Below are 18,190 nucleotides of genomic sequence, written 5' to 3'. Positions count from 1 at the left end.
TTGTTTGAACTTCAAAGAGTGTTGTGACTTGGCTCTTAATCAAAAGACTGTTGTCACTTTTTGTTTGAACTTTGTTTGACTAGAGGAAATTACTCTTAAATGCTAGTCCTATTCTGGTGGAGATTTTTCTTGTCCTGAGTTACACTGAAGATATTTTTCTGATAATATTATAAAAATTGCCTGGTGTGTCTTCAACTTGTATCTTCTAGCTTAAGTTTAACTTGTCCTGAGTTACACTCAAGTTATAATGTGTTTAACTAGTAAAATTCAGTTAACAACAACATCAGTAAAATTCAGTTTATTAACTGAAGAAGAGAAGAGAGAAAGTAGAGAGCAAGAGGAGAATGTGTAACTACAAGGATGATTATAGCAATTATTTGCATAGCAATTATTTGCTTCACTTAGTCATTGATGGTCATTCAGTATGAAATTACAACCTGCAAGTATTGGTTGGAATGTGTAACTACAATTTACAGGGGAAATGTTTGCAGTTAACTTATGTGGTTGGAAAGATCATGTGTCATTGTAACCATAAGGATGATTATATCTTCCATGCCTGAATAGCTCTGCCTAAATAATAAATAGATAAAGGTAAAACTAAACCATGCTCAGCGATTAGATGATGTCAACAGACAACCAAAGCAAACTTGTTCATCATTACAAAAGCAAACTTGTTCAACATAATAAAAGCAAACTTGTTCAACATAACAAAAGCAAACTTGTTCAACCACATAACTAGAAACTGAGACACAGTAGTAGGGGTCATCCCAATACCACAAACAACTCAATATCCCTAGTAGTAGGGGTCATCCCAATTTTCCTCCGCCTCTTGCCAGAGCTCCAAACCTTCTTAGGTGATTTCGATTTTCTTCCATGCCTCGTAGGTGACGTACGCATCTTTCGCGGCATACTCGATGAGCTTGTTTGGCAGTGGGCTGTCCCCCCATAGTAGGTGGTCCGAATTCCTGTCAATCTTCTGCTTCATGTTTGAGTAGGATGGGTGGATGAGGCTGGCTGCAAACTCAGCCAAAGCCTGCCACTTCTTTCCATTGTTTGGAACTCTCCATTTGTGCTGCAAGTCGACGTACTTGTCGGGGTTGATCTCCAAACCAGACAACTTCAGCTTCTCCTTGTCGCCTCTAATGCAGAAGCCAACAAAGGTGTACAGCTTCTTCTCCTGCAGGAGCGGGCGGATTTCCTTGGGCCTGCATCAAATTAATCTGGTGCATCAAATTCATCTACTTCAAAAACTTCAGAAACTACAGAATTAAAATGGGTTTAGTTGAAGCAAAATTTAGTTAAAATAGCATCTTCAGTTCTGACCAAAATTCAGTTAAAACAGTATGATCACAACAACTACTAAATGATCACAACAACTACAAGACAACATTCTATATGATCAAAACAGCAAGCATAACATCTCAATGATGTATTTTTTTGCAATCTTTTGCATTACAAGACAACATTCATAACAGCTACTAAATGATCACAAAAACTTGTAGACAACATTCTGTATGATCACCAAAAAACTACTAATTAGACAAAAACTTCATAACTTCAGAACTAGTATTGCATCTACTTCAGAACTTCAGAACTATTGCATCTACTTCATAAACTTCAGAAACTTCAAAAACTTCAGAAACTACTAATTAAAACGAAACTTCAGAACTTCAGAAACTTCATAACTTCAGAACTAGTATGCATCTACTTCAGAAACTACTAATTAGACAAAAACTTCAGAACTGGATGTTTTTACCATTTGGTTGCCGCGGTGATGTGGTATACCAGGACGAGATCCTCCACGCATAACTGCAAAACTACAGCAATTTGCGGAGGTTTGTCTTCCCTAGTATACTCGACATCAACGCTGATATTCCGATGAAGCATGCCGCCGAGCCTCCTCCTCATCTTGCGGATCATCTTGTCGGCTTCGTCTGGATTGCTGGTGCATACGACATCTAGAGGCTCCTTCAGGTGGATATCAACCTTGAGCGGCACGGTGTAGTCCCGCTTCTGCCCGGGGACCAGAACATCATTGTCGACCACCAGCGGCTCCTTGCCAGACGCCTCACCACGGTGATGCTTGGTAGACGGAGGGGAGTTGCTCCATGATGCCTCCGCCATTCTCTTGGCAGACGGAGGGGAGTTGCTCCACGATTCCTCCGCCATTGCCCTCCTGGCCAGCGATGGTGGAGGCAGAGGGGAGTTGCTTGATGCTGGAGGCAAAGGGAGGTAGAGGGAGGAAGATGGAGCGGCAATGGAATGAGGAGGGAGGCAGAGGGAGGAAGATGGAGCGGCAATGGAATAGGAGGGGAGTTACCTGGACGTGGCAATGGAATAGGAGGCGTCGTGGGGAGTTGCCAGTGGAGGGGAGACGTGGGGAGTTGCCTCGAAAACTCAAACGTCCTGCCCTTTCGAGGGGAGACGTGGGTCCTCGAAAACTCTGGAGGGGAGACGTGGGCCCTCCTGTTTCTGACACGTCCAGGAGGGGAGATGTGGGCCCTCCTGTTTCTGAAAACTACACCTATATCTGACGAAACTGAAGGTGTTCTTCAGCAGCTGATTAAAATTCAGTTAACAACAATATCAGTAAAATTCAGTTAATTAACTGAAGAAGAGAAGAGAGAAAGTAGAGAGCAAGAGGAGTACTTGCATTAACTGAAACGTTTTACTTTAAACTTGCATGCATTCTTTGCTTGTTTATATATATTCATACTGATGTAGTTACTTGCATGGGCCTGGCTGATGAAGAAAAACTTTATATATATTCATACTGATGTTGACTCTATAAATCATACTAATTGGACATGTTTTATGTGTTGATCCATCAATTGATCACATTGAGAAAGACCATCGTGTCTCCGACCATTTTGCAAAGGTCATGTCTCCGACCATCGTGTCGTGATGAATTTGCAGGTACCCCGAGAGGCCCTTGAGTTTGTCGGAATGTTGATTAACTTCCGTTCCGGCAAATTCGGGTAGTCCATATGTCCTATTTTCAGCAAAGGTCATGCTGAAATTTTCCTTGCTGCATTAAACCATAGGTGGCAATAGAGCCAAATGATTAGGCCCAACTTAGAATTCTCCTTAGCATCGATAAACCCTAGATGATAAACCCAACATAGGTGGCAATAGAGCCAAGTGATTAGTGCCAAGTGATTAGGCCCAACCTAGGGTGCCTCGGCATCGATAAACCCTAAATGATGAAAACTTAACTTGGCTGCCCCGGATGCCTCGGTGTCGATGAGAACCTAAATGATGTACGCTTAGGCTTTTAGGGTGCCTCGGCGTCGACAAACCCTAAATTATGAAAGCTTAGGCTTTTAGGGTGCCTCGGTGTCAACAAACCCTAAATGATGAGACCATGATCTTGTTCCTTGACAATAACCAACTTTTTGACCAAACTTTTTTCCTATTTAGAGCGAAACATGGCCCACAACAATGAGGCCGGTGGTTCGGGCGGCAAACAATTCTGGGAGCTGTCCCAGGAGATGGAGGAACAACCTCACCGCTATGAGGACGCCGCGGAAGACACCGATCCTAATTACACAACCCCTAGTGGCGTCGGGGACCAGTTTGATCGCGATGATGCTCATCGTGATGACCACAACTCTCTTTTATGTGATGGTAGTTTAGATGGTCGACATCGACTTGTAATGTGAAGACAAACTCGATACTCGCGGTCTTGAGACTTGTAATGTTTTATCTTTGTTCGGTCTTTTGAATTCGGAGACTAATATGATGAATTGTATTCGGAGACTAATCTTCTATTGTATTCGATGAATCTGATGTTGCTGTGTGCTGCTGTCTATATTCTGTCCAATAATATATTTTGTAACCTGTGCAAAAATAATAAAAGAAAAAAAACAAATATTCAAAAAAAACAAATATTCATACTAATGGCGCATCAAGGCAGAGTGCGCCATTAATGTGCCAAAGGATACTAATGGCGCATCAAGGCGAGTGCACCATTAGTGTGACAAAGCACATGGTTACATATGGCCCCCCGGGAGGCATACTAATGGCGCATGGATTTACACACTAATGGCGCACTCCCAGGTGCGCCATTAGTATACCAGATACTAATGGCGCACCAGTGGTGCGCCATTAGTAAAAAATTCTAATGGCATGCTACTAATGGCGCACCGGTAGTGCGCCATTAGTAGGCAAAACCGGTGCGCTATTAGTAGGCCTTTTCCTATTAGTGTCATGTCCGCATGTCTCCCGAACCCGTAGGGTCTACACACTTAAGGTTCGGTGACGCTAGGGTTGTATGAATATGAGTATGCAGCAAACCGAATGTTGTTCGGAGTCCCGGATGAGATCCCGGACGTCACGAGGAGTTCCGGAATGGTCTGGAGGTAAAGAAAACTATATAGAAAGTGATGTTTCAGCTATCGGGAAAGTTTCGGGGTCACCCGGTATTGTACCGGGACCACCGGAAGGGTCCCGGGGGTCCACCGGGTGGGGCCACCTATCCCGAAGGGCCCCGTGGGCTGAAGTGGGAGGGGAACCAGCCCCTAGTGGGCTGGTGCGCCCCCGCTTGGGCCCCCTGCGCCTAGGGTTGGAAACCCTAGGTAGGGGGGGCGCACCACTTGCCTTGGGGGGCACTCCACCCCCCTTGGCCGCCGCCCCCTTGGGAGATTGATCTCCCAGGGCCGGCGGCCCCCCCTGGGGCCCTATATAAAGGAGGGCAGGGGGAGGGCAACCGAACCCCAAGTCTTGGCGCCTCCCTCCCCCTGCTACACCTCGTCCTCCTCCCGCAGCAGCTTGGCGAAGCCCTGCCGGAGTTCTGCTGCATCCACCACCATGCCGTCGTGCTGCTGGATCATCATCAACCTCTCCTTCCCCCTTGCTGGATCAAGACGGAGGAGACGTCACGCTGACCGTACGTGTGTTGAACGCGGAGGTGCCATCCGTTCGGCGCTAGGATCTCCGGTGATAGGATCACGACGAGAACGACTACTTCAACCCCGTTCTTTTGAACACTTCCGCTCGCGATCTACAAAGTGGTATGTAGATGCATCTCCCCTTTCACTCGTTGCTTAGATGAACTCATATATGGACCTTCGTGAAACCGTAGGAAAATTATTATTTTCTGCAACGTTCCCCAACAGTGGCATCATGAGCTAGGTCTATGCGTAGTTCTCTATTGCACGAGTAGAACACAAATTTGTTGTGGGCGTAGATATTGTCAACTTGCTTGCCGCTACTAGTCTTTTCTTGCTTCAGCGGTATTGTGGGATGAAGCGGCCCGGACCGACCTTACACGTACGCTTACGTGAGACAGGTTCCACCGACTGACATGCACTAGTTGCATAAGGTGGCTAGCGGGTGTCTGTCTCTCCTACTTTAGTTGGAGCGCATTAGATGAAAAGGATCCTTATGAAGGGTAAATAGAAGTTGACAAAATCACGTTGTGGTTATTCTTAGGTAAGAAAACGTTCTTGCTAGAACCCAATTGCAGCCACGTAAAAGATGCAACAACAATTAGAGGACGTCTAACTTGTTTTTGCAGCAATTGTCATGTGATGTGATATGGCGAGAAGTTGTGATGAATGATGAATGATATATTGTGATGTATGAGATCATGTTCTTGTAATAGGAATCACGACTTGCATGTCGATGAGTATGACAACCGGCAGGAGCCATAGGAGTTGTCTTTAATTTTTGTATGACCTGCGTGTCATTGAAGAACGCCATGTAAATTACTTTACTTTATTGCTAAACGCGTTAGCCATAGAAGTAGAAGTAGTCGTTGGTGTGACAACTTCATGAAGACACAATGATGGAGATCATGATGATGGAGATCATGGTGTCATGCCGGTGACGAAGATGATCATGGAGCCCCGAAGATGGAGATCGAAGGAGCTATATGATATTGGCCATATCATGTCACTACTATATAATTGCATGTGATGTTTATTATGTTTTATGCATCTTGTTTACTTAGAACAGCGGTAGTAAATAAGATGATCCCTTATAATAATTTCAAGAAAGTGTTCCCCCTAACTGTGCACCGTTGCTAAAGTTCGTCGTTTTGAAGCACCACGTGATGATCGGGTGTGATAGATCCTTACATTCACACACAGCGGGTGTAAGACAGATTTACACATGCAGAACACTTAGGGTTAACTTGACGAGCCTAGCATGTACAGACATGGCCTCGGAACACAGAGACCGAAAGGTCGAACATGAGTCGTATGGAAGATACGATCAACATGGAGATGTTCACCGATGATGACTAGTCCATCTCACGTGATGATCGGACACGGCCTAGTCGACTCGGATCGTGTAACACTTAGATGACTAGAGGGATGTCTAATCTGAGTGGGAGTTCATTAAATAATTTGATTAGATGAACTTAATTATCATGAACTTAGTCTAAAACTTTTGCAAAATATGTCTTGTAGATCAAATGGCCAACGCTCATGTCAACATGAACTTCAACGCGTTCCTAGAGAAAACCAAGCTGAAAGATGATGGCAGCAACTATTCGGACTGGGTCCGGAACCTGAGGATCATCCTCATAGCAGCCAAGAAAGATTATGTCCTAGATGCACCGCTAGGTGAAGCACCCATCCCAGAAAACCAAGATGTTATGAACACTTGGCAATCACGTGCTGATGATTACTCCCTTGTTCAGTGCAACATGCTTTACAGCTTAGAACCGGGGCTCCAAAAGCGTTTTGAGAAGCACAAAGCATATGAGATGTTCGAGGAGCTGAAAATGGTTTTCCAAGCTCATGCCCGGGTCGAGAGATATGAAATCTCCGACAAGTTCTATAGTTGTAAGATGGAGGAAAACAGTTCTGTTAGTGAGCACATACTCAAAATGTCTGGGTTGCACAACCGCCTGTCCCAGCTGGAGATCAACCTCCCGGACGAGGCGGTCATTGACAGAATCCTTCAGTCGCTCCCACCGAGCTACAAGAGCTTTGTGTTGAACTACAATATGCAGGGGATGGTAAAGACCATTCCTGAAGTATTCTCAATGCTGAAGTCAGCAGAGGTTGAAATCAAGAAAGAACATCAAGTGTTGATGGTCAATAAGACCACTAAGTTCAAGAAGGGCAAGGGTAAGAAGAACTTCAAGAAGGACGGCAAAGATGTTGCTGCGCCTGGTAAGCCAGTTGCCGGGAAGAAGTCAAAGAATGGACCCAAGCCTGAGACTGAGTGCTTTTATTGCAAGGGGAAGGGTCACTGGAAGAGGAACTGCCCCAAATACTTAGCGGACAAGAAGGCCGGCAACACTAAAGGTATATTTGATATACATGTAATTGATGTGTACCTTACCAGTACTTGTAGTAACTCCTGGGTATTTGATACCGGTGCCGTTGCTCACATTTGTAACTCACAGCAGGAGCTGCGGAATAAGCGGAGACTGGCGAAGGACGAGGTGACGATGCGCGTCGGGAATGGTTCCAAGGTCGATGTGATCGCCGTTGGCACGCTACCTCTACATTTACCTACGGGATTAGTTTTAAACCTCAATCATTGTTATTTAGTGCCAAGTTTGAGCATGAACATTGTATCTGGATCTCGTTTGATATGCGATGGCTACTCATTTAAATCCGAGAATAATGGTTGTTCTATTTATATGAGAGATATGTTTTATGGTCATGCCCCGATGGTCAATGGTTTATTCTTAATGAATCTCGAACGTAATGTTACACATATTCATAGCGTGAATACCAAAAGATGTAAAGTTGATAATTATAGTCCCACATACTTGTGGCACTACCGACTTGGTCACATTGGTGTCAAGCGCATGAAGAAGCTCCATGCTGATGGACTTTTAGAGTCTCTCGATTATGAATCATTTGACACATGCGAACCATGCCTCATGGGCAAAATGACCAAGACTCCGTTCTCCGGAACAATGGAGCGAGCAACCAACTTGTTGGAAATCATACATACCGATGTGTGCGGTCCAATGAGCGTTGAGGCTCGCGGAGGATATCGTTATGTTCTCACTCTCACTGATGACTTGAGTAGATATGAGTATGTCTACTTGATGAAACACAAGTCTGAGACCTTTGAAAAGTTCAAGGAATTTCAGAATGAAGTAGAGAATCAACGTGACCGAAAGATAAAATTCTTACGACCGGATCGTGGAGGAGAATATTTAAGTCACGAATTTGGTACACACTTAAGAAAATGTGGAATCGTTTCACAACTCACGCCGCCTGGAACACCTCAGCGTAACGGTGTGTCCGAACGTCGTAATCGCACTCTATTGGATATGGTGCGATCTATGATGTCTCTTACCGATTTACCGCTATCATTTTGGGGATACGCTCTAGAGACAGCTACATTCACTTTAAATAGGGCACCGTCTAAATCCGTTGAGACGACACCGTATGAATAATGGTTTGAGAAGAAACCTAAGCTGTCGTTTCTAAAAGTTTGGGGATGCGATGCTTATGTCAAGAAACTTCAACCTAAAAAGCTCGAACCCAAGTCGGAAAAATGCGTCTTCATACGATACCCTAAGGAAACCATTGGGTATACCTTCTACTTAACATCCGAGGGCAAGATCTTTGTTCCCAAGAACGGATCCTTTCTGGAAAAAGAGTTTCTCTCAAAAGGAGTAAGTGGGAGGAAAGTAGAACTCGATGAAGTACTACCTCTTGAACCGGAAAGTAGTGCAGCTCAGGAAAATGTTCCTGTGGTGCCTACACCGACTGGAGAAGAAATTAATGATGATGATCAAGGTACTTCTGATCAAGTTGCTACTGAACTTCGTAGGTCCACAAGGACACGTTCCACACCAGAGTGGTATGGCAACCCTGTCCTGGAAGTCATGTTGTTAGACAACGGTGAACCTTCGAACTATGAAGAAGCGATGGCGGGCCCAGATTCCAACAAATGGCTTGAAGCCATGTAATCCGAGATAGAATCCATGTATGAAAACAAAGTATGGACTTTGACTGACTTGCCCGATGATCGGCGAGCGATAGAAAATAAATGGATCTTTAAGAAGAAGACGGACGCGGATGGTAATGTAACCATCTATAAAGCTCGACTTGTCGCTAAGGGTTATCGGCAAGTTCAAGGGATTGACTACGATGAGACTTTCTCTCTAGTAGCGAAGCTTAAGTCCGTCCGAATCATGTTAGCAATTGCCGCATACTATGATTATGAGATATGGCAGATGGACATCAAAACAGCATTCCTTAACGGGCATCTTAAGGAAGAACTGTATATGATGCAGCCAGAGGGTTTTGTCGATCCTAAGAATGCTAACAAAGTATGCAAGCTCCAGTAATCCATTTATGGGCTGGTGCAAGCATCTCGGAGTTGGAAAATTCGCTTTGATGAGATGATCAAAGCGTTTGGGTTTATGCAGACTTATGGAGAAGCCTGCGTTTACAAGAAAGTGAGTGGGAGCTCTGTAGCATTTCTCATATTATATGTAGATGACATACTTTTGATGCGAAATGATATAGAATTCTTGGACAGCATTAAGGCCTACTTGAATAAGTGTTTTTCAATGAAGGACCTTGGAGAAGCTGCTTACATATTAGGCATCAAGATCTATAGGGATAGATCGAGACGCCTCATAGGTCTTTCACAAAGCACATACCTTGATAAGATTTTGAAGAAGTTCAAAATGGATCAGTCCAAGAAAGGGTTCTTGCCTGTACTGCAAGGTGTGAGATTGAGCTCGGCTCAATGCCCGACCACGGCAAAAGATAAAGAAGAGATGAGCGTCATCCCCTATGCCTCAGCCATAGGATCTATTATGTATGCCATGCTATGTATCAGACCTGATGTAAACCTTGCCGTAAGGTTGGTAGGAAGGTACCAAAGTAATCCTGGCAAGGAACACTGAACAGCGGTCAAGAATATCCTGAAGTACCTGAAAAGGACAAAGGACATGTTTCTCGTTTATGGAGGTGACGAAGAGCTCGTCGTAAAGGGTTACGTCGACGCTAGCTTCGACACAGATCTGGATGACTCTAAGTCACAAACCGGATACGTGTATATGTTGAATGGTGGAGCAGTAAGCTGGTGCAGCTGCAAGCAGAGCGTCGTTGCGAGATCTACATGTGAAGTGGAGTACATGGCAGCCTCGGAGGCAGCGCATGAAGCAATTTGGGTGAAGGAGTTCATCACCGACCTAGGAGTCATACCCAATGCGTCGGGGCCGATCAAACTCTTCTGTGACAACACTGGAGCTATTGCCCTTGCCAAGGAGCCCAGGTTTCACAAGAAGACCAGGCACATCAAGCGTCGCTTCAACTCTATCCGTGAAAATGTTCAAGATGGAGACATAGATATTTGCAAAGTACATACGGATCTGAATGTCGCAGATTCGTTGACTAAACCTCTCTCGCGAGCAAAACATGATCAACACCAGAACTCTATGGGTGTTCGATTCATCACAATGTAACTAGATTATTGACTCTAGTGCAGGTGGGAGACTGTTGGAAATATGCCCTAGAGGCTATGATAAATGGATTATTATTATATTTCCTTGTTCATGATAATTGCCTTTTATTCATGCTATAGTTGTATTATCCGGAAATCGTAATACACATGTGAATACATAGACCACAATAGTCCCTAGTAAGCCTCTAGTTGACTAGCTCGTTGGTCAACAGATAGTCATGGTTTCCTGACTATGGACATTAGATGTCGTTGACAACGGGATCACATCATTAGGAGAATGATGTGATGAACAAGACCCATTCCTAAGCATAGCACAAGATCGTGTAGTTCGTTTTGCTAGAGCTTTTCCAATGTCAAGTATCTCTTCCTTAGACCATGAGATCATGTAACTCCCAGATACCGTAGGAGTGCTTTGGGTGTACCAAACGTCACAACATAACTGGGTGACTATAAAGGTGCACTACAGGTATCTTCGAAAGTGTCTGTTGGGTTGACACGGATCGAGATTAGGATTTGTCACTCCGTGTTACGGAGAGGTATCACTGGGCCCACTCGGTAGTGCATCATCATAATGAGCTCAAAGTGACCAAGTGTCTGGTCACGGGATCATGCATTACGGTACGAGTAAAGTGACTTGCCGGTAATGAGACTGAACGAGGTATTGGGATACCGATGATCGAGTCTCGGGCAAGTAACATACCGTCTGACAAAGGGAATAGTATACGGGGTTGCTTGAACCCTCGACATCGTGGTTCATCCGATGAGATCATCAAGGAGTATGTGGGAGCCAACATGGGTATCCAGATCCCGATGTTGGTTATTGACCGGAGAACCGTCTCGGTCATGTCTACATGTCTCCCGAACCCGTAGGGTCTACACACTTAAGGTTCGGTGACGCTAGGGTTGTATGAATATGAGCATGTAGCAAACCGAATGTTGTTCGGAGTCCCGTATGAGATCCCGGACGTCACGAGGAGTTCCGGAATGGTCCAGAGGTAAAGAAAACTATATAGGAAGTGCTGTTTCGGCCATCGGGAAAGTTTCGGGGTCACCCGGTATTGTACCGGGACCACCAGAAGGGTCCCGGGGGTCCACCGGGTGGGGCCACCTATCCCGGAGGGCCCCGTGGCTTGAAGTGGGAGGGGAACCAGCCCCTAGTGGGCTGGTGCGCCCCCCTGCGCCTAGGGTTGGAAACCCTAGGTGGGGGGGCGCACCACTTGCCTTGGGGGACACTCCACCCCCCTTGGCCGCCGCCCCCCTTGGGAGATTGATCTCCCAGGGCCGGCGCCCCCCCTGGGGGCCTATATAAAGAAGGGCAGGGGGAGGGCAGCCGAACCCCAAGTCTTGGCGCCTCCCTCCCCCTGCTACACCTCGTCCTCCTCCCGCAGCAGCTTGGCGAAGCCCTGCCGGAGTTCTGCTGCATCCACAACCACGCCGTCGTGCTGCTGGATCATCATCAACCTCTCCTTCCCCCTTGCTGGATCAAGACGGAGGAGACGTCACGCTGACCGTACGTGTGTTGAACGCGGAGCTGTCGTCCGTTCGGCGCTAGGATCTCCGGTGATAGGATCACGACGAGAACGACTACTTCAACCCCGTTCTTTTGAACGCTTCCGCTCACGATCTACAAAATGGTATGTAGATGCATCTCCCCTTTCACTCGTTGCTTAGATGAACTCATAGATGGATCTTGGTGAAACCGTAGGAAAAATTTTATTTTCTGCAACGTTCCCCAATAGTACGACTCCTTCAACCCCGTTCTCTTGAACGCTTCCGCTTAGCGAGCTACAAGGGTATGTAGATGTACTCTCCTTCCCCTCATTGCTGGTTTCTCCATAGATAGATCTTAGTGACACGTAGGAAAATTTTGAATTTCTGCTACGTTCCCCAACAGAGGCTTGCGTGAGAGCGATTAGCCTAGCGGTGGCTCTGTGGTTCTGAGCTAGAAGATGATGGCTGGAGGTTGAAGACACACAACTGGTTGTCTATTATCCATGGAGCGGCTGGAAAAATCGACTGACCCAAGTTAGATTTTCAGTTGATTGATTTCTAGCCAGTCCCAATATTGACTATAAAAATACGGTAATGCTAAAATCTGGTGTTAGATTTTAAGCATGGCAAATCAAACGTTTTTACGGTAAATTTAGTTGGCGTGAGGATGACAAATTTAGTTTGTGATAATGACAATTTCCTAGCAAAAAAATGAACTGAGCCGGATTTTCTATACTTGCCAACTGAACTTGTCATCCATTGCAAACACAAATTGCCATAAAAATCTTCGATTTGCCATAGTCAAAAATCTGACGTCAAATTTGTAGTGGACTCCTAGAAATATACCTAGAGTTGGAAAAAGCCCCCTCCCCGGCATCATCACCACCTTTACCTCGATGATCTTATCAGATGACTATTCAACCCATCTACCTTGTGCCGCCGGTGGCCCCGTGCGGTCCTGGTGGTCCCCACATCCTCTGTAGCGATGATGGACGTGGTGCTTGTAGACAGCAACCCATTGATGTGGATTTGGTTGTGCTTCGGGTAGTTGCGTGTCGTGGATGGAGGTGTGCCCAGATGGCTTCGGTCATCTGCTCCCTTGTTAGTGTTGGTTGTTGGGGCTCAAGTTGTGTTCTTCCGACAACTATGGTGTCTCTGGTATCCTTCCTCCTCCTTATCAGCAGACTGTTGATCTGGTATCTGTGGGGTCTGTGCCGCGAATGTTCACTTGTGTCGCTTTGGTTGACTTCATGAGTGGCAGTGAAGCGGCTAGGCTAGCTCATTTTCAGTGACTTGCCCTCAGCCCTCAGAATTGTCATATTGGTTGACTGGGATTTTTTAATGTGTGGCCTAAGGAGACTCGCGGTTTTGTCAGGGCCGAAGCTAAAGGCTCATGGTTTCTCTGCTCCTTACGCTAGCACCCCCATGTTCCTCCATTTATGGTGCATTAGCTTACAGCCCTCTTCGTACTACTCCTCTCTTTGCTACATCACTACATGTCTCTTGCAACACTGTTGAGAAAAATGTCTCTAATTTGCTTTGCCTTCTCGGCCATATGCCAGTTTGTGGACGGCTACAGTGTACGCGCTTCACTTCTATTTAATGTCGCACATGTTTTAGCCATCTCCTTGCCTCAGATTATGTCTTAGATCGCTCATGTACCATCGCTTAGGAGGGTTGGCTTGGAGGGAGCCAATACAAGCCATTCTGGAGTTTCAAGTCGGTTCGGTCGCTTGATTGTTGAGGTTATTGCTTTGGAACAAGAAGCCTTGCCCGATATGGTGCGAGCGACAATGAAACCCATTGCATCATTCTCCGCCTTACATGCGTTGTCATGGAAGTTACACTTGTCATGTTCTCTTATGTGTGGGTGAAAACCTAGGTCCTTTGGGTTGGGCAACAATGGCACTTTGGTGTCGTGGCCTCCTTGGAGATGTTGAATTAACGGTTGGCTAACGGGGAGTAGGGAGGCCCCCACAAATGTGTCTTTCCTTCCTCTATTTATCTCTCTCACCAGGTGGGTCCACACACAAAGCTTTTTTCCCTTTTTTATTTATCTGTGTTAGGTCAAAAATTAAGAAGTTTAATTGTTTGAAAGCAAAAGTTTGAAATCCATTATTGGAAATTTATGGAATTTCAAAAGGTTTAAAATGTACTTTTTAATTACTCTGAATGTTCAAAACTGCCTTTTTCTTACTTTTCAAATTGGTTCTGTTTAGGGTGGTCATTATTTTTGTTCTTTTATGTTTGATTGAGTCGCTTACATGTGCAATACTTAGGATACATCTAGATGCGCTTTAGCAATCCCCTCAAAAAAAAAGATGTGCTTTAGCAAAAGTTTATGACAGTATGAAATCCTGAAAATTGGGATAAGTTTTTCGAAAGCTGTAGCTGGAGAATGTTTACTAGGGAGGGCCGGGTTGCATAAGCGAACAATTTCGTGACAGTTTTAGTTGTGAGGAAGTGGTGAGGGGTGGCATTTTTTCAGGCGACATGGCAGTTTCTTTCCAAGAAGACCATTTTCGTTTAAAAATTGCCGTCTTTTGATCTTTTCTCACAACCAAAACTGCCATTCAATGACGTCTGTTTGCCACCTCCTGCCAGCTGACGTTCACGGGATAATATTACCAGAAAAAAAATGACGGTCTCAACTTGGGGTTTTTTTTCGAGTAAGGGTTTTTCTTGTTTTAACACTATTGTGTTGGGTTTTGCTAGGCGGGCAGGCGTCACCAATCAGATTTCTCATTATTTATATATTCTCAAAAGACAGTTATGTGATCATCGAGAGCAACATTGTCTAGAAAATCCGATCAAGACTTGTCGTTCCGAAATTATCTTCGGACGAGCGCGTAGACGGAGATCATTATAACAAGGGCCATGCAGGCGGCGGCGAGAAGCATGAGCAAGGCGGAGGAGAAAGCCAGCATGAAGAACCTCCTGATGTCCGTGTTGAGCTGGGTGACCTCAGGGGGAATCAGACTCCCGGTCGCGGCAGCAAACCGTTCCCAGCTGTGGTATGTGTAGTCAGCGTTGCGCTTCGCATCGCCGGTGTAGCCGTAGCCGGCGGCCGCGCCCGTGGCGATCACCAGTGCGAAGACCTGCACAGGTAGTCGTCATGGATGGTTGGATCGTCCATCAAAACATTTGTGATTGGCGAGCAGATTGTAGTAAGCAGCGCCCTGGCTAATCTATTCTTACCACGTCGGCGCATATGAGGAGCAAGGCGACGCCCTCGCTGCCTCCGATCCTCGTCTTCCTTCTGGCGATGCTGACTGCCGCAAACGGAATCTGCAGCAGGGTGTAGACGCACCCAGCAACGGCGATAGCTAGCACGTACCTAAATAAGCAAGCCGAGAATAACAAGGACATGAAACCACATGCATGCTACGTACTATAGTAGATTGTTGACACAAATCTAATATGCGGAGTAAAAAGGACCAGATGGAGTACATGGCAAACATGGACAGGAGTACCTGTACGCGTAGACGTCCTTGAAGGTGATCTCCTTGGCCTGGACGTCGAGGAGAATAGCCTCGGCGTCAGAGACGTGGAACTTGTCTACCGAGATGAGGACGAGAGACGCGAGGAGGAGGGCGAGGGTGACGAGCCGGAGCACCAGGACGGCAGACGGCAGAGCAATCTTGCTAGACGTCATTGCTAGCTGTTAGCTCTCCTTACCAGCCGGCAGCAACGCAGATTTGTTCTCCGCTTCTGGCCTGCCTTGTTGTCGACGCAGGAGGCTGCTACGTAGTTTATACTAATACCGTGCATGCAGCTGCCTCACCCTAGGCCAGCGCATGATGGGTTGGCTGCTTCTTCGGCCATGTCGCCATGGACGGACGCGTGGCTCCTTTTTGCAGCTGTAGAGGGCTCACATGCAAAAAAAATCGTATAGGTCGCCTTGAAATACCTTAGATATAGTTTCTGAACATATTTAAAATGATGAAGTAATATATATACTACACATGATAGTATATGGAACATGTGGGGTAATTATCCCTGGGTGCTAGGATGTATTTTTCCTACTTAGGTAAACAATCTTGTCTTCATCTTATTGATTTTATTCGTTCCATCGTACAAAAATTACTTGGATGACGTGGACCATCACATGAAGCGGCTCAAATTCGAGTCTGAGTCCTTTGAGTTGTTTGGATTGCTTACCACATGTGTCACGTGATGACTCTGAGTCTGAGTCAACTTGTTCACGTGACACCTGAGCAGAAAACTCTTCTCTATTTGTAATAGGATAATATAAGCTACAAAATGAAAATTAGCATTGTTAAGAGAAGGTTTTGTATCCATGTATACTGAATAAAGTACGCATGCAAGTAGAATTCAATATATATTCTTCATAATGAAAGGCGTCTCTAAACTAGTGCTAAGAATTGTAAGGCATGAACATGCCAACAAGTGCATGCATTCTATCGGTCCAATGCAATGTCATCTGCGAACAAAAAAAAGAGGATGATTTGGCATAAAAAAAGAACTCCTTGACCTGAAAATGATGAATGTTGTACATTCAACAACTCCAAAAGGGTGACTTGTATACTGCAAGTATATTTGTGATATTCAAAACATCTAGTGGATGTAATATATGACTGCACAATATCTAAAGAAAATGGGTGCAAAAAACATGAGATTCAGAATTAACAATCCACATCAAATTTAGATGGACCAGGTTTAAAAAGGTGGAGATGTATACCTCATTCAACAACTTCTCGGCGGTCAGATACATTTACACTTAAATATTGTGTTCTCAAGAGACGGTTGGCCGTGTGAAATACCCGGTACCTATATAGTCAGTGCGACAATTTATTAGTGCTAATATTTTTCAAATCATTATTTTTTATGAAAAAAAATGGATGGCACAAGTCGAGGAAGCACGATTTTAAATACAAGTTTGAACTTACAGAAACATCCACTTTGGCATTAATGTCAGTTCCTCTATTAAAATTTCCCCTGCATATGCTCAACAACCTGTTTTCCAACTGATAATAGCACCAAAAAAACAAGAAATTACAAGAAGAAAAGAAAATAATAATACTAACAATAACAATAATAATACTAACCTGTTTTCGATGTAGAGATTTTTTTTCGAGAGTACGCCAAAGGCATACCATATTTATAAAAGTTACTCCCTCCGTCCTATAATGTAAAACGTTTTTGACACTACACTGTGGGACGGAGTGAGTAGAAGACAATTACAGGAGACTACAACTCGTTGTGAACTACAAGTGTAGTACCAACACCACACCCGAGCTATTTCGAAGAGAAGCCTCCGCACACATTACAAACACAATGCAAAGGATCTTGTCCTGAAGAGCAACAAGGCTGCATCTCGACCTACACCAATCTTCTCGAGAGATACAGACAATCAGAAGAGAGATACTTATCATTTTTCTGGATGGCTAACAAGGAAATTATGAGGAATTAGAAGAAATGCACCTTATATTCCGGAATTCTATCAAAAAACTAATAGACCTTATATAAAGGAACGGAGGGAGTAGGTAGTACTAAAACACTCACAAATTACGTCAACGGCCAACACTCTATGCCCTATAAAGGTATCGTCATGATTCACCTTACAATCTTACAATGTTCCACCTAGCCCCCGTTCAAAGTCCCACCCCACTAATCTAGTCTCTCTTACACATGAATTTGTAAAAGAGATACAAAAATATTATCAAATATTATAAACATAGAGCATCAAAATGACAACGGTTTGAACAATTTAAACGTATGTTTTATCTCTGTTGATGAAGTCATACATATTATTCAGTTACCAACAGCAAGTTGAAAAACGGATGAAGAATAGATTTCCATGAAACCGAGGAAGAATGCGTACCCTAGGCCAGCGCATGATGGGTTGGTTACTTCTTCGGCCATGTCGTCATGGACGGACATGTGGCTCCTTTTTGCAGCTGTACAGTGTCGCGGCCTTTGGTTAGAGAGCCGCATATGCTACGGGACTCTCATACCAACGCTACGTCAAGCGATCCATGAAATGGACCGACCCAACAAGGTGTAGCTACCGAATTTGAGAAGCTTTCCAAGGACCCTTTTGTGGAACCTTTCATTTGGTTTGGACGTTTCAACAAGTTTAATGAGGTTTTTGTTTCTTCTCTAAGTTTTTCTCTATTTTTTCTTTGGGAAAATATTAGAGTCAGCCGGCCGATCATGCGTACACTTCCGCCGCATGCACAGCCATCAGATTGATCAGCCAACGAACAACCAACCAGGACCTCCACCACTGAACGCGTGCCTCTAACACTTATAATTTTTCTGTAACATTATCTGTGTT

At 44.9% G+C, this 18,190-nt stretch overlaps 1 protein-coding gene across 1 annotated transcript; it reads right to left on the bottom strand.

The window, feature by feature from the left end:
• Positions 1–14,720: 14,720 nt before the first annotated feature.
• LOC119306267 (CASP-like protein 4D1) lies at positions 14,721–15,544 on the bottom strand. Its single transcript, XM_037582536.1, has 3 exons — positions 15,363–15,544; positions 15,088–15,226; positions 14,721–14,987 (listed from the first exon to the last, which is right to left on the bottom strand). The coding sequence occupies exons 1-3, from the start codon at positions 15,542–15,544 to the stop codon at positions 14,721–14,723; spliced, it is 588 nt and encodes a 195-aa protein (XP_037438433.1).
• Between the last annotated feature and the right edge of the window lie 2,646 nt (positions 15,545–18,190).

This window comes from Triticum dicoccoides, chromosome 5B (genome assembly GCF_002162155.2).
Source record: "Triticum dicoccoides isolate Atlit2015 ecotype Zavitan chromosome 5B, WEW_v2.0, whole genome shotgun sequence".
NCBI classification, from domain to species: domain Eukaryota; kingdom Viridiplantae; phylum Streptophyta; class Magnoliopsida; order Poales; family Poaceae; genus Triticum; species Triticum dicoccoides.
The sequence above is the reverse complement of the archived record's forward strand: the minus strand, read 5'-3'. Positions and strand labels throughout refer to the sequence as shown.